This window comes from Pseudorasbora parva, chromosome 25 (genome assembly GCF_024679245.1).
Source record: "Pseudorasbora parva isolate DD20220531a chromosome 25, ASM2467924v1, whole genome shotgun sequence".
Classification (NCBI taxonomy): domain Eukaryota; kingdom Metazoa; phylum Chordata; class Actinopteri; order Cypriniformes; family Gobionidae; genus Pseudorasbora; species Pseudorasbora parva.
The window spans coordinates 12,709,050-12,727,072 of NC_090196.1; the positions used below are offsets into that span (position 1 = coordinate 12,709,050).

At 36.5% G+C, this 18,023-nt stretch overlaps 2 protein-coding genes across 3 annotated transcripts in view; one reads left to right on the top strand and one right to left on the bottom strand.

Moving 5' to 3' along the window:
• The window catches only part of ces2b (carboxylesterase 2b), a 126,746-nt gene extending 120,798 nt beyond the window's left edge, over positions 1 to 5,948 (top strand). The window contains exons 72-76 of the mRNA XM_067436585.1: positions 4,263 to 4,340; positions 4,471 to 4,618; positions 4,895 to 5,044; positions 5,122 to 5,194; positions 5,288 to 5,948. Of these exons, the coding sequence (XP_067292686.1) occupies positions 4,263 to 4,340; positions 4,471 to 4,618; positions 4,895 to 5,044; positions 5,122 to 5,194; positions 5,288 to 5,471 (633 nt within the window). The 3' untranslated portion in view covers positions 5,472 to 5,948. The remainder of the gene's footprint in view (positions 1 to 4,262; positions 4,341 to 4,470; positions 4,619 to 4,894; positions 5,045 to 5,121; positions 5,195 to 5,287) is intronic.
• A 3,756-nt stretch (positions 5,949 to 9,704) lies between these two features.
• fbxo31 (F-box protein 31) overlaps positions 9,705 to 18,023 on the bottom strand; it is a 31,532-nt gene continuing 23,213 nt past the window's right edge. For both annotated transcript variants that reach the window (XM_067437127.1, XM_067437128.1), the window contains 2 exons: positions 17,466 to 17,815; positions 9,705 to 13,286 (listed from right to left, as the gene is read on the bottom strand). In XM_067437127.1, coding sequence (XP_067293228.1) covers positions 13,064 to 13,286; positions 17,466 to 17,815 — 573 coding nt within the window. In that variant the 3' untranslated portion in view covers positions 9,705 to 13,063. The remainder of the gene's footprint in view (positions 13,287 to 17,465; positions 17,816 to 18,023) is intronic.

Consider the following 18,023-nt stretch of genomic DNA (forward strand, 5'->3'; position numbering starts at 1 on the left):
AGTGAAGAAATATGGTGTTTAGGAAGAAACATTTATTAAAAATGTTGCTATTATTACTAAAATTAATATTGCAGAATATAAATCACTTTTATAGAGTCTGTTTTCGTATTTTCTATAGGTGTTTACATTTTTTTACACATAGTTTATTATATAGCCTATGTTTTATATAGTTTTAGAAACCATATAGCCATATAATGAGGAGCAAGGTTTTTTACCCTGTGACTATCATGATCTTGCATTTAAATGAAACTGGCCTACAGTTAAACTACAGTCTATAAAACAGTTTTAAAGTCTGGATCCCATGAATTAAGGACAAAGCTCTTTTTCCTCTTTAAAAGTTGTATTAACTTTTTTTTAATAGATTTAATGAAATTTAATAGCCTCATGAAAGATATATATCAGTGTCTTACTTAAATGATGTGTTAACTCTTGAAAAATATGATTGTTCGACCCAAAAATGTGATCATTTACTCACCCTAATGTCATTCCAAACCTAAATGAGTTTATTTCTGTGTAGCATTAAATAAAATGATTTGAGTCTGTTTTTTGTTCATACAATATTCAAATGGTAGCCTAACCAAAATGGCTTGGTTGCCAACATTCTTCAAAACATCTTATTTTTTGTTTCACAGAAGTCATACAGGTTTTGAACGACACGAAAGTGAGTAAATGATGACAGCATTTAAAAGAAGTAAATTTACTTTACTGTATCCTAGCTCAAAATCATCAGTGCTTTACTGCTCTAGGGCATTTCTGTGTGACAAAAAAAGCAATATTAAGTTTATCTGCATTTGCAGCAAATTCGATAATATATCTATCATTATTTGTCCCCAACCCCAGCAAAAACATTCATGGGGAACTCATGGGCCGGATGGGCTGGGTTTGCCAGGGCCGAATTTTAGCCCCAGTCCAGCCCTGCCTGACCTGAACCCCATAGAGAATCTGTGGGATATTGTGAAGAGAAAGTTGAGAGACGCAAGACCCAACACTCTGAATGAGCTTAAGGCCGCTATCGAAGCATCCTGGGCCTCCATAACACCTCAGCAGTGCCACAGGCTGATCGCCTCCATGCCACGCCGCATTGAAGCAGTCATTTCTGCAAAAGGATTCCCCACCAAGTTTTGAGTGCGTAACTGAACATAATTATTTGAAGGTTGACTTTTTTTGTATTAAAAACACTTTTCTTTTATTGGTCGATCAAAAACTGCTAATTTTTTGAGATAGGAATTTTGGGTTTTCATGAGCTGTATGCCAAAATCATCAGTATTAAAACAATAAAAGACCTGAAATATTTCAGCTGGTGTGCAATGAATCTAAAATATATGAAAGTAAAATTTGTATCATTACGTTATAGAAAATAATTAACTTTTCACAATATGCAATTTTTTTGAGAAAGACCTGTATAGCCAAACATAGAACAAGTAAACCAACTCCTTGTTTATTGTCCTTCTAAACTCCTTAATTTAAAAGATAATCTGCACATGCAAAACCATAGTATTTTTTTTCTTCCATGTTTTTATTAAAATGAAGGTCTATTTGATAAAAAAAAAAACAGTTCACTTAAGTTAATGGTGTTTGTGGTTACGGCTTCATTCTTTACTGTGGATACGACTGACCAATATTGAGTTGCCCATGCACATCTTGGATAAGATTCCTATAAGTTTTTCACATACAGCACACATTACAGACATTCATAAACATGAATATGTTACATGTCTAAAGTAACCTATATAAAGAATAAACCAGTCTTTAATGAATTTATACATTTGCTTAACAACTTAAAATATAATTTGCATGTACAATAAACTACAGTAATAAAGTAAAATATATTTAAATCTCTTTACAGAAAAGTTTTTGCAAGTTTTAATAAAATGTTATTTAATAACAGTAGTCATAAGCATATTTCCAGTAGCCTACGTGCCTCAGACTCAATCATAAGAATCTTCGGTAGAGATTTTCATGGAATAGTTTCCCATGGCCGAGCAGCTGCATCCAAGCCTGTGTGGGGCTGTTTTTCAGGGGTTAGGGTTGACGCCTTAGTTCCAGTAAAAAATAACTCCTAATGCTTCAACATACCAAGACATTTTGGACAATTTCATACTCCCAACTTTGAGGGGACCGTTTGGGGATGGCCCCTTCCTGTTCCATCATGACTGCGCACCAGTGCACAAAGCACTGTTTGGTGTGGAGCTGTCAACCTGATAGAACACCTTTGGGGTGAATTTGAGCAGAGAATGTGAGCCAGGCCTTCTCGTCCAACATCAGCACCTGACCTCACAAACGCGCTTCTAGAAGAATGTCAAAAATTCCCATAAACACACTCCTAAACCTTCCCAGAAGAGTTGAAGCTTTTATAGCTGCAAAAAGTTAGGGGCAACTCCATATTAAACTACAGATTTAGAATGGGATGTTATTAAAATTCATTTGTACAGTATTGTTCAAAATAATAGCAGTACAATGTGACTAACCAGAATAATCAAGGTTTTTAGTATATTTTTTATTGCTACGTGGCAAACAAGTTACCAGTAGGTTCAGTAGACTGTCAGAAAACAAATGAGACCCAGCATTCATGATATGCACGCTCTTAAGGCTGTGCAATTGGGCAATTAGTTGAAAGGGGTGTGTTCAAAAAAATAGCAGTGTCTACCTTTGACTGTACAAACTCAAAACTATTTTGTACAAACATTTTTTTTTTTCAATCCTGTGAATCACTAAACTAATATTTAGTTGTATGACCACAGTTTTTTAAAACTGCTTGACATCTGTGTGGCATGGAGGCAACCAACTTGTGGCACCTCTCAGCTGTTATTCCACTCCATGATTCTTTAACAACATTCCACAATTCATTCACATTTCTTGGTTTTGCTTCAGAAACAGCATTTTTGATATCACCCCACAAGTTCTCAATTGGATTAAGGTCTGGAGATTGGGCTGGCCACTCCATAACATTAATTTTGTTGGTTTGGAACCAAGACTTTGCCCGTTTACTAGTGTGTTTTGGGTCATTGTCTTGTTGAAACAACCATTTCAAGGGCATGTCCTCTTCAGCATAGGGCAACATGACCTCTTCAAGTATTTTAACATATGCAAACTGATCCATGATCCCTGGTATGCGATAAATAGGCCCAACACCATAGTAGGAGAAACATGCCCATATCATGATGCTTGCACCTCCATGCTTCACTGTCTTCACTGTGTACTGTGGCTTGAATTCAGAGTTTGGGGGTCGTCTCACAAACTGCCTGTGGCCCTTGGACCCAAAAAGAACAATTTTACTCTCATCAGTCCACAAAATGTTCCTCCATTTCTCTTTAGGCCAGTTGATGTGTTCTTTGGCAAATTGTAACCTCTTCTGCACATGCCTTTTTTTTAACAGAGGGACTTTGCGGGGGATTCTTGAAAATAGATTAGCTTCACACAGACGTCTTCTAACTGTCACAGTACTTACAGGTAACTCCAGACTGTCTTTGATCATCCTGGAGGTGATCATTGGCTGAGCCTTTGCCATTCTGGTTATTCTTCTATCCATTTTGTCTTCCGTTTTCTTCCACGTCTCTCTGGTTTTGCTCTCCATTTTAAGGCATTGGAGATCATTTTAGCTGAACAGCCTATCATTTTTTGCACCTCTTTATAGGTTTTCCCCTCTCTAATCAACTTTTTAATCAAAGTACGCTGTTCTTCTGAACAATGTCTTGAACGACCCATTTTCCTCAGCTTTCAAATGCATGTTCAACAAGTGTTGGCTTCATCCTTAAATAGGGGCCACCTGATTCACACCTGTTTCTTCACAAAATTGATGACCTCAGTGATTGAATGCCACACTGCTATTTTTTTGAACACACCCCTTTCAACTAATTGCCCAATTGCACAGCCTTAAGAGTGTGCATATCATGAATGCTGGGTCTCATTTGTTTTCTGACAATCTACTGAACCTACTGGTAACTTGTTTGCCACGTAGCAATAAAAAAATATACAAAAAACCTTGATTATTCTGGTTAGTCACATTGTACTGCTATTATTTTGAACAATACTGTATGTAAAGGCATGTCCCAAAATCTTTGGCAATATAGTATATATTACACACTACATTAGAGGAAATATCCACCAAAAAAAGCATAAAAGGGGTATTTTAAAAATAGAACATTCATTAAAAAAAATTAAGTGTATAAAGTATGCACATACAAAGATTTCAAATACATTTACAGTATATTCCTATTGGGTTTTATTTTTTGATGCATAAAGTTGGAATTATTTCACCATAGTATTTTTTGGATCCTGGATGGATGGATGGAATGGATAAAGAGCAAGCCAAAAAAACCTTGACCCGGAGTTATCCTGACGTAAGATATGACTCAATACAATACACATTTACATCGTGTAATATTAACCTTCCAGTGAGAAGTACATTATAAATATGTCTTCACTTGTTTTTCTTTGAACTCTGTGTCCTTTGAACACAATCCCCTTTAGCCCCGGGACGGATGGATCATTGACCTGGTGGCAAACGAGTATCTGGGCGACACAAACGACCCAGTTAAGATCCGAGACATTTATAGAGAGATGATGGGGGACGTGGTTTTTAATATCCCCGCCCTCCAGCTGGCAAAATACCACAGCGGTGAGAAGCAATAAATTACTTAATTAATCATATTTAACAATTGCAAAACTGTAAAAAGGTGTCATAATATTTGCAGTCATTTGAATGAAAATATTTTAAGTAGTTATATTTAAATTAAAATAAATAAATAATATACATACAATAATAATATACATATGTATACAATTTCAGAATGCAGCCAAATCTTTATCCTTTAGCTCCCAAAACCAGTGAACTACTCCGATTAAAACTTTTTTTCTGATTTCAAGTATCTGTAAAACCCTGATGTGATTTTAGCCTCAGGAGCGCCGGTTTACCTGTACGAGTTCCAGCATCCTCCCAGTATAATCCAGAAGAAGAGACCCAGCTTTGTTGGTGTCGACCATGTGGATGAACTTTTCTTTATTCAGGGAACTTGCTTTGCTAAAGCTCATCTCAAAGCAACCGGTACGGCTCATGATTACAAAAACAAATACATTCTTTACCAACACTGGCATTTTCATCTAACGGTTCAATCCCTTTAGCTCCTTTCACAAAGGAAGAGGAAGAACTGTGCAGGACTGTGATGGCCTACTGGGGGAACTTTGCACGCACTGGGTAAAATATCCGTCCTCATTTTCTCTCTCTTTGTGAAGAAGAACAAAAGTATATTGTTTCTGCAGTCTAATAGGTCTATGTTTTGATTGGCAGGTCTCCGAATGCTCCGGGTCTGACACACTGGCCTGAATATAAGGACCAGGCCGAGTATCTCGGTATTGGACTGGAACAGAAACCCGGCAAGAACCTGAAGGGAAAACACTACGAGTTCATGACCAAGACACTTCCAGATCTAATACGTCAAGTCCGAGAGAAATCAGAGCACTTGGAACTGTAAAAAATGAACACAAAGCACTTAAATTTATGAATAATACAAAACATTACTGTGATTTATGAATTTAAAGGGTTAGTTCACCCAAAAATGAAATTGATGTCATTAATGACTCACCCCAATGTCGTTCCACACCCGTAAGACCTCCGTTCATCTTCAGAACACAGTTTAAGATCATTTATATTTTAGTCCCAGAGCATATTCAGTCTATGACTTTATTCAGCATTGTCTTCTCTTCCGTGTTCCTCCAAAAAGATTCAAATGGTTCATGAATCAGTGAATCAATCTGCTGAATAAAGTCGTAGTTTTTGTACGAACCAAAATGTATTTTCGATGCTTCAAGAGATTCTAATCAACCAACTGATGTCACACTGATGTCTACTCTGATGATGTTTTATTCCCTTTCTGGACATGGACAGTAAAGTGTGCATAGACTGAATATGCTCTGGGACTCAAATATAAATTAAAGCTGCGAGCAGCGATGACGGGCCCAAGCCGGTGGCACCACCACCCCGGTGGCTTCAGGCAAATTGTGCAAGACAGGCAATATGCATTTAAACAGGAGAGTATTTTAAAATCGCTCAAATATGCCACATTTACCGCAGCAGCTAGTGCCGCTATGACCACAAGCCACACCCATGATGTAATTTAAATATACATGAATTCTAATGTAATATGATATAATAGGTAATTTTCAAATATGTGTAAAGTCCAGAAGGCCAGTATTTAATTAATGGTCTTTTTATTTTATTAACACAATTATTAAACTAATTATATAAAACTATATTGTTAGTGCCCTACAAATGAAGTTGGATTCACCACATTAACTGCAGCAGTTGGTGCTGCTATGACAACGAACCACAACAGTCACATCTATGAGATCAATTAAATTTAATTAATCAATTTCATGTCAGATGATGTCACATCAATTTCAAATGAGCGCAGAATACCGTCCGAATGGTGATATTGTATTATCCTAACACTTTTCTTCATGTGTTTTTGACCTACCTTAGCTATTTACAATCTTATGCAATTAAGTATGCTTTCATTTCAATATTTGTAGCATCCAATAAAAAATGTTAATTACAAAATGACCAATTGGAGCTAAATCACAGAAACTGCAGCAATGATTTTAATATTAGTGTCAGGTAAGAGTAAGATGCGCGTCTAAATTTTATGGAAGTTTATTATAAACTTTATTATAAAATTTACTTAGACTGAGTGGGTAAACCCAGCCTGATCTGCCAGCGATTTGACTTCGCCCTGCAACACAGTCTGAAAACCCGTACATTCATTTCTACTGCTTCTGTTACACTTTTGCGGGAACAAATCACAGACTAACTTATTCACCACGCTATTGGCGAGTTTAGTAGTCTGTTTAGTTGACTATCCAATTGCATACAGAGTCATTCAAATAATGCTCATTGATCAATCTTAAATTGAGCTTGGTCTGGTGATACCCAGACAACTTATAAACTATAAAATCATGTGAAATTTACTTTTTAAATCAATTTGATTTTTATCAGTAAATAATTAATTTTAAGACATGTGTCTTTTCAAAAACAGCAAATGACCTTCTGTAAAGCCCATGTATAAAACACACACACACACACACACACACACACACACACACACACACACACACACACACACACACACACACACACACACACACACACACACACACACACACACACACACACACACACACACAATTTCAAGCATGCTAAGTCTCAAAAACACCCAAAAAGATAATTAAACTGACACTTTGCCATAGCAACAGCATATAAAATATCAGGAATCCATTCGTATGTCTATATCTGTCATGTTTTCACATTATACTGATGAAGTTTGAAGTAAATCGGGTGAAAGTAAGACAGTGATTCAAATTTTTTTCAAAAAGTGACACATCCTGCTGCCAGTTGGTGGCGCTATAACTTTGACTGAATATTGGAATGTAGATGTCTTCAGGCCAGGACTCTTGTCAAACATGTGAAGTTTGAGGCAGATCGGACATTGTATGCCTGAGGTACAACAACTTCCTGTGTCATGGCGAAACATCAACATTTGTGAGGCCGCCACGGACACACCCTTCAGGGAAAACTCAAGATCTTCCCAATTTAACATCCCAAAGGCCTTTAGATTAGACAGTGCAAATACGATGTTGATATGATTCAATCTCTAGGAGGAGTTTGTTAAAGTACAACGTCTGGCAATGGCAAAAACTGCACCAATTTACCAAAGAAAATTCAAAATATCTCAGTTCCTGTTGGTTTTTCAGATTTGGCGCCTTGGGTCTTTTTTGTAGGTATTGGGCTGTTGAATGCGTCTACCGAATTTTCATACTCATACATGAAACGTAGAACGAATGACGCTTAATTTAAATTTTGTAGGTGGCGCTATCGAACCATTTTGCCACACCTAATTCTGAAACCCATATCAGATGTATGTTTTCACCACTTCTGATGCGTGTGCAAAGTTTCATGAGTTTTCATGCGTGTTTAGGCCCTCAAAAATGTAATTCATTTGGGAAAAGAAAAATGATGGTTTGAGCAATTACAGTGAGGTCCTCACACCTTAAGCCCTAAATATCTGAGTTCCTGTTCGTCGGAGCTAATGACTGTAAATTAGAAAGTTGTTCGGCTCAAAGAGAACAATATATATACAGAGTTTGGTGACTGAAGATAAAACTAACCCCCCCACTTTTGACAAAAGATTGCATTACTTTTGTCAAAAGATGGCGCTACTGAGCTCCTCCACCATACCCGTTTTTAAGTCTTTGCCCATATCTACTGGACAGCATGTCTGATGTGTGTGTGGAGTTTCATGTAATTTGAAGCATTTTTAGAGTCTCAAAAGCAGCGAAAAAGAATGTTATAGTTTGATGTGTTGCCGTGGCAACAGTATATACAATATCAGGAAGTGCTTACCAGCTTTATATCTGCTATGTTTTGACATTATACTGTTGAAGTTTGAAGTAAATCGGGTTAAAATAAGATGGTGATTTTAAAGCATTTTGAAAGTGACACACTTCCTGCTGCCAGTTGGTGTCGCTATAACTTTGACTCACAAGTCATATCCATGTGATCGGCCTCTTACAACGAACACACAGCTGAAGTTTAATCAAAATGAATTAATGAATGCAGAAGTTATAACACACTTCCTGTTTCCCTTTTCTCGCCATAAATTCGTCTCCTCGCCACAGCCTAACCGTTTGAGATATCAAAAAGTTGCTCGCAATTTAGCATCCTCAGTGTCTTGCCTTCATGCTGACCGAGTTTGGTGCTGATCGGGTGAATCGTCTAGGAGGAGTATCGCAAATTCCACAGCATGCGTTTTCCGAACAACCCATAATAGCTCACTTCCTGTTGGGCTGACACATACTTTAGAGCACGAAAGTTGTTCGGCCCAATGAGATCTATATGTGTACCGAGTTTCATACATGTACGTGCAAGTGTGTTTGATTTATAGACCATGTTTTCAGACCCCACTTTAGGGGGCGCTGTCGAGCCCCCCTGCCACGCCCGGGTACCAGCATTGGTCCGGCCCTGATGGCCGCAGATTCCGATGTGTGTGCAAAGTTTCAAGAGTTTTAGAGCATGATAAGGGCCCCGAAAGTGCCCGAATAGTCGAAAAAGCTAAATTGTCCTTAGAAGAACAATAGGGCTCTGCGCCCTTTCAGGGCTTGGGCCCTAAATATCTTAAACCGTGTCTGAAGATGAACGACATTAGGGTGAGTCAATAATGACATCAATTTCATTTTTGGGTGAACTAACCCTTTAAGTAATTCATCTGAGAAAATCAAATAAGCACTGAGTATATTTTTATGCTAAAGTTAGAAATACCAAGTATCTTTAATCTGTTTTGCACTTAAGAATAAAAGTTGGACAACATTTAAGATTTTCCTCCATTTTATTGAGAACAAACGAAGGCTAAAGCTGCAAACCTCCCTGAATTTGAATGCAACGGGGTGCAAACTAGTCATGAATTTTCGCTTCGAGGCTTTGTAACTGGCAAATTTACACAGACGACAATAATCCAACTATTGACAATATCGCCAAATAAATTAATGTTTTCCATATTACCAGATTAGCATCACCCGCACCGGTCGCTTGACTTACCAATGGAGCTGTTCTTGATACACGTAAAATGATCACACTTATTGACAACACGTTTTTACTTCCAATATAATTTTGAACTTAAAAATAAGGAAATTAAAGAACAGCACAAATGTGTAAATGACAGTTTTAGGCACAGTGCTTTACTCAATTATCATTATAATAGAGGGAAACTCAGAATTGAAGTCAACATGAAACAACATTCAGTGAATCAGGATATTGAACAAGGAAAAAAGGGGGCAAAACTTGAAATTGAAGTAAATAGGGTAAATTTGGATATTTATCAGCATGTTTCCACGAAAGCAGCCAACATAAGCAGCTTAAATGACATATTTAGAATAAAATCAATAGTTGCCCCAGCAAAAATGTATAAATTGCTGTTTTATGCACAGCGATTCAAAAAATTATAATTATATTTGGAGGGAAACTGAATTGAAGTCAACATGAAATGGCATTTGTATCCAATCTGTGAATCAGGACACAGAATGATCAAAAAGGGTTGCACATTTCTGGTACATTTTAAGAAATTTCCATGGGAAGTTAAAGGGGGGGTGAAACACTCAGTTTCAGTCAATCTCATGTCAATCTTGAGTACCTATAGAGTAGTATTGCATCCTTCATATCTCTGAAAAGTCTTTAGTTTTATTATATTTATAAAAGAAATATGGGCTGTACCGAGTCTTTCCGGAAAAAAACGAGTGCCTGGAGGCGTATCGTGTGGGCGGAGCTAAAGAATGACGAGAGCGCAAAGCGGTGACGTCCTCAAGCGTGGAGAAACTCATGGCTATCTCAGCTAATAGATATATGATCCAGAATCAGATTCGGAGGCTGAAATAAATTGAACAGGAGAAACAGCAACAGCAGGACGTCCGTCTCTGTGGTATGTACTGTATTTAGTGGCCTGTTAAAATTTAAAATCTGAGCGAGTGTTTATGGACGTGCATTTCCTCTCTCGCTCTAGTCACGCGCGCGCGCACCCTACCGGGAGAGGAGCCCGTACGGCCCATACAAGGACCTTCCGCTCTATTAACCTCAAGCCGAGCCATACTCGAAAAAAACTCTCCGAAACTTGTGAGAAACCGGAAGGAGTATTTTTGACACAGAAATACTCCATCAAACGTCCAACATTAGTTTTTGAAACTTTGTCTATGTTTAGGATGGGAATCCAAGTCTTTAACAGTGTAAAAAGCTCAGTATGCATGAAACAGAATTATTATGAGAATTAATTGGAAATTTGGGGTAATTTATACAAACTGTATCCAATACAAACATATCTACACTCACCTAAAGGATTATTAGGAACACCATACTAATACTGTGTTTTGACCCCCTTTCGCCTTCAGAACTGCCTTTAGTTCTATGTGGCATTGATTCAACAAGGTGCTCAAAGCATTCTTTAGAAATGTTGACCCATATTGATAGGATGGCATCTTGCAGTTGATGGAGATTTGTGGGATGCACATCCAGGGCACGAAGCTCCCGTTCCACCACATCCCAAAGATGCTCTATTGGGTTGAGATCTGGTGACTGTGGGGCCATTTTAGTACAGTCAACTCATTGTCACGTTCAAGAAACCAATTTGAAATAATTCAAGCTTTGTGACATGGTGCATTATCCTGCTGGAAGTAGCCATCAGAGGATGGGTACATGGTGGTCATAAAGGGATGGACATGGTCAGAAACAATGCTCAGGTAGGTCATGGCATTTAAACGATGCCCAATTGGCACTAAGGGGCCTAAAGTGTGCCAAGAAAACATACCCCACACCATTACACCACCACCACAACTGAGCAGATTGGGAAATACTCAGACCAGCCCATCTGACACCAACAACCAAGCCACGCTCAAAATGGCTTAAATCACCTTTCTTTCCCAATCTGACATTCAGTTTGGAGTTCAGGAGATTGTCTTGACCAGGACCACACCCCTAAATGCATTAAAGCAACTGCCATGTGATTGGTTGATTATATAATTGCATTAATGAGGAATTGCACTAATAATCCTTTAGGTGAGTGTATATAAACATTTTCTATGGTCATAAGCAGATATTCATGCAAACTAATACAAATTGTAAAAATTGTTTTGACTTTTCTTTCATTGAACAACAAAATAGCATATAAATATCCCATTCAACATATAAAATGAAAGCATTCTCCAAATCCCCCAAAACTTACCATTAAAAATCAGATTCAAGAGTGTGACCTCAATAGCTCTACAATAAGTAGAACTTCAATTGAATTTGGATGTTTTAACCAAGATTGTGCTGCTGGACAAACGCTGCTGTTAAACGTTATATATAAAAATGATATATTCAGAATAAAATCAATTTGTGAATAAATGAATCAGGACACTGAACAAGAAGAAAATGATGTTTTCCATTGGGAATTGAGAAACTGAGGTAACAAGATCAATTTTGATTGATTCAATTGGCATTTTTCCACAAACGCTTTATAATATCATTCAAATGAAATTCTTATTTGGAATAAAATCAATAGTTGTACGATATCGGTCCACATTAACGTCCAATTCTAGGAGAACATTCCACTTAAAAACAATTCTCACTCAACTTATAAACACAGGCGATAATACTTAAATTAGTTCATCGATCATATGTACAATCATCTCTAAAACAAAGCTGAAATATATCGATAAATGTTTAAATATTTTCAATGCATTTACATATATTTTCACTTTACATAATAGTGATTTTTTTTCTTTTCAATTGCTAGTAATGCTGCAGTCAAATACAAAAGTATAGTCGGAGGAATTCTGCCTCCGATAAACGTCTACGCTGCGTAGGGAAGAGCACTTGGAAGAGAGCTGCACAGCTAGATGAACAGAATCACCATCTTGTGAAAACGAGACAGTCGACATGGTCGTAAAATTTGGCGGATAACCAATCAGCTATTCGCTTCGAACTTTGACAGTGTGATAAATATAAATTAAATAAGAGATTCTGGCTGTTTTCTTGAATGTTATACATATTAATAGACGAATTTGGGGCGATGAAATTGACAATATGTGCAGCGACAAAGCGGCCGGAAGTCGTTCGTTTTCAATGAAAGTTGGCGGAAATAATGGAAGCGTTTGTAAATACAAAGTGGATATTATGGCTAAAGAATGGTTCAAATAGTTTAAAAGCAACCACAGATGTTGCCACATCAAGGACAAACGCTTAAAGTATTTCTCTAAAGCACAAAAACCCAAGATTTCAGAGTTTGGATAAAGGTATCAGAGGCACGCTCAGCTGGATTTTCACATTGCCGTCATCTTCATCGCCATTTCCAGGTTACAAAAATAAATTAATTAAAAAGCTGATAAGAAAGGCGTAATATAATACAACCGTATGGGCATGTGGCTGTAAATACAGCTGTGCGGATGCAAGCAGGAGTGTGTGTGTGTGTGTGTGTGTGTGTCTGTCTGGTGGAGAGCGTAAAACCAGAGCATGTGCCTGATGGTGACAGTAGTGTGAGGTTGGCTATCAGGATGTCCATGACTGCATGTTGCGGAGCATGGCCTCAAAGCGCTCCATGCTGGGGGCCTGAGCGTGGGACAGCTGGTCGGTCAGCCGGCTGTACAGGCTGAAGGACTTGAGCTCCAGCCAAATGAAGCCAAAGCGGTCGTCATCGAACTGGACGAACAGACCCGGCGTGCGCTCTGGACTCGTGAAGCCGTGGCCGGCAATCAAGCCTGTGCCATAAAAACTGAAGGGAAGAAAGAAAATCTGATTAGAATGAAACATTTTTCCTCTATTTAATTAATACAAATGAATATAATAATTTATTATATATATATATATATATATATATATATATATATATATATATATATATATATATATATATATATATATATATATATATATATTCTCTCACTCTTCGGAATGAAAAGTGCATTATAAATAAAATCTATTATTATTATTATATATTATTATATTATTATTTCATTATATATATATATATATATATATATATATATATATATATATATATATATATATATATATATATATATATATATATATATATATATATATATATAATAAATCTGCATTGTTTATCCTTTTGATCTTTTACTTTTTTTTAAATCACAAAAATTCAACCTTTCATTAAAGTAAAATAATTGAAAATGGGGGGTAAATCACATTATGAAATTAATGCTTTTCTCCAAAACACATTGGCCACAATTGTTGGCACCCTTTTATTAAATACTTTTTGCAACCTCCTTTTCCCAAGATAACAGCTCTGAGTCTTCTCCTATAATGCCTGATGAGTTTGGAGAACACCTGACCAGAGATCAGAGACCATTCCTCCAAACTGACTCTCCAGATCCTTCAGATTCACAGATCCATGCTGGCGCTTCTTCTCTTCAGTTCAGCAGGGTTGCCAACTTTTAAGTTCAGGTTGGAGTGAGATTTTTTTGGGGGCCGGGGAGGGGGGGGGGGGGGGGTGCTTTTGATCTTGATTCAGTATCAGTTTATATCTAGTATATATACTGTACATAATAATATGTTTGTTTTGGCACTAGTTTAAAGATTTCTTGGGTCAAATTATATGTGCCATTCCTTAATATTCACTTGTGACTGCTTATATAAGTATCATTATTCATTAAAAAGATTAGGATGCAAGTTATTTAAGTTTTGAAATTTCACATTTAAAGAAATCTAGTGTTTGATCATCATATCTAAATATTTATTAGAATGCAAAGACTGCAATATATTTTTGAGCAACTAGATTAGATACATGTATATTTATTAAAGAGCCATAAGGCACCTAATGGCATTACAAATAAACATTAATATTTTTTAGCCACAAAATGACTCTAATTTGCCTCTTTGAATTGGAATTCTCTATTTTAATATTAATTACTACACTAATTGTAATATAAATTTTAGAAGAAATACAAATATTAGAAGAAAAATATTTTAAGTGGTCATTTATTGAAAATAATTGTTGCACAAATAGTATTTAGTACCAAAAGATCTCCTCAAAATATTCAATAAATATAATTTAATGAGTGTGACCTATTAGTAAGGAATACCTGAGGGCTAAATACAAGAATAGCATTAATGTTAACAATGTTGAATCTCTATCACTCTCCATAATAAAACGATCCTGTAAATATGGCTGACTTAATAATCAATACACACTAACACTATGCTGTACTGTTTACCAAAACTTGCAGCAAACATCTATATGGTGAAACTGTTGTGTATCCGCTTAAGCCATTTAAATTCATTGGCACAGCGCTAGAAGTATTGAGCGCTCATGGGCCACGTGACCAGCGCGCACCGCAGGGAGACGAGAGCATGCAACTCCGCTTTTCAACGCCTCTGGCTTTAACATTATGCCACATTAGCGCCAAAACGCTATTTATTGTTTGAATTTCATTAAAACACATTTTAAAAAATTAAAGCTTATAGCTTTGTTTAATATCAAAAGCAGGTTTGGCAATTTGGCGTGAGATTGAGTTGGGCGGAGTGAGAGCGTGAGACAGAGCCTGAAAGCGTGAGTATCACGCCAGATGTGTGAGAGTTGGCAACCCTGGTTCAGCCACACATCTTCTATAGGGTTCAGGTCAGGAAACTGGGACGGTCATGGCAGAAGCTTCATTTTGTGCTCAGTGACACATTTGTGTGTTGATTTTGATGTTTGTTTTGGATCACTGTCCTGATGGAGATCCAACCACGGCCCATTATAAGATATCTTGCAGAATCCATCAGGTTTTGATTTTTTATCTTTTGGTATTTGCTAGAATCCATGATACCATGTCTCTGTCCAAGATGTCCAGAACCTCCAGCAAAAAAAATAGGCCCACAACATTAAAGATCCAGTGGTACTTTTAGCCGTGGGCATGGGGTACTTTTTATCCCGGTTTGCACCAAACACATCTGGTAGATTTGCTGCCAAAAAGCTATTTTATAGTTTAATCTGACCACAGCACCCAGTCCCTTCTGACTTTCCAGTCGTGTCTGACAACTGAATATGCTGGAGTGTGTTTCTGGATGAGTGAGGAGGGTTTTTCTTGAATCCCTCCTAAACAACATGTGGTGATGTAGGGGTTGTTTGATTTTTTTTTTGGCTTTCTGACCCCAAGACTCAACTAATCTCTGCGATTCTCCATCTGTGATCCTTGGAGAGTCTTTGTGCACTCAAAAGTTCATTCTCGCCGTGCATTAGGACGATATACACACACGTCCTCTTTCAGGCAGATTTGTAACATCTTTAGTTAAATGGAGCTTCTTAATTATTGCCCTGATGGTGGAAATGGGGATTTTTAGTGCTTTAGCTATTTTCCTACAGCCTCTTTCTATTTTGTGAAGCTCAACAATCTTTTGCTGCACATCAGAACTATATTCTTTGGTTTCACTCATTATGATAAATGATTACGGGTATTAGGCTTTTATACCTCCTTATATTTATACTCCTGTAAAAGAAGATATCATAGCTGGACAATTTAATGTTCCTTGTCACCCTGGTGTGCTAAAAAAACTGTACTTCAGAGATATTTTACTCATTTAAAATTCTAGGGGTACCAAAAATTGTGGCCAATGTGCTTTAGAGTAAATAATTAATTTCATAATGTGATTTACCCCCCATTTTCAATTATTTTATGAAATAATGAAAGGTTGGATTTTTGTGATTTTTTAAAATAAAAGATCAAAAGGATAAACAATGCAGATTGTTTTTTTACAGCCATATTTGATCATATTTACCAGGGGTACCAACAATTTTGACCACCACTGTATACACACACACACACACGCACGCACGCGCACACGCACACGCACACACAGACACTCACACAGACACACACACAGACACACACACAGACACACACACAGACACACACACAGACACACACACAGACACACACACAGAAATCAAGAAATCTAAGGGTTAAAGGGTTAAGTTAAATTTTTTAAACATTTCTATCATTTTTATATACAGTATAATGTAATATTTACATTAAATATACATTTTTATACATCTAATCATTTATATATATAATTATCTAAAAATTAACTAAAATAAGAATATACAAATCAATATAATTTTTTTATTTATTTAAACTTAAAACATTTCATTTTTCTTATATATAGAATATAATAATTATCTATTTACTACTTAGATTTATTATAATTGTTTAATTCAAGTATTATTTCTGTATATAATATAATTGTCATATAAAGAATATTTAATATTGTTTAGACATAAAATAAAAATATAGAATTATTTCGTTTAACAAACTAATAAAACAGTATATATTATTATCTAAAAATTAATGAATATAATAATATACTAATTATCCATTAACAATTAAAATTTATTTTAATTGTTTAATTTATTTCTCTGTATAGAAAAATATGTGCCATATAAATAGCCTAATATAAATTTTGTATAGACATCCATTTAAACATAAATTATTTAGTTTAACAGGTTAAACTTCTTGATTTAAATTGTTTATATATCCTTATATCATTTTATACAATATAATTATTTACATTATATAAATATAATAAAATGAATGAATAAATAAATATGTTTATAAATATGTAAATGATCTTGGATTGATATATTGAATTAACATTTATTTTGTATATAACACGATGATTTGATTATACTCCAGGGTTTCTACTGATACAAAGCCATATGGTAATCGCTGAAGTAACCCTTTAATTAAATATTATGAATAATGCCTGTTTATTATTATTTAAATTATAAACCATACATCATTTATTAAAAAATAGTATTACTTTAAATAATAATAATAATAATAATATTTATTGTTTAAATTAGATTACATAAAATGAGAAGACGTACAGTATAATAGATTGCTAGTGTAAATCTCAAACCGCGGCTCTCTGACGACACGGCACTCACCACATCTTGCAGGTGCGAGGGTACACTTCATTACGGGCCATGACTCCCAGAGGGAGCACAAAAGGTTGAGGTTCGGGTTCGTCGCTGCAGGCAGCAGCTCCCGGCTCGACACCCTCCGCTCCAGCAGGGGCCGCTGAATCTAAGCCCTCCGTCTCCTGAGGGGGGGCCACCTCTGCAGCCTCTGATGGGGCATCCCGTCCCTGTGAACCGCTCTGGGCCTCCTCATGCACACCCCGCACCAGACGGGACACCTCGTCCATGCTGCGCTGGCGCTCCAGGTCTGGCAGACGCACCGGGCGGTTCAGGTCGATTTCTAACGTCAGCTGACCTGCTGGGACATTGGGATCTCCCTAAAACACAAACAGAGGAGGTGATCAACAAGATCAAATGAAACATAATATAGGCTAGGTGTCGTTCGAGCCTCCGATTGAACCTTTGCAGTGTTAGAAATTAATACTTTGGGAAAAATTTGCTATTTATGTTTTTTATTTATTATGTATTATTCTAGAGACAATATGGAAATTTGTGCTTGTATTGGGAGCCTTCATTTCACATATT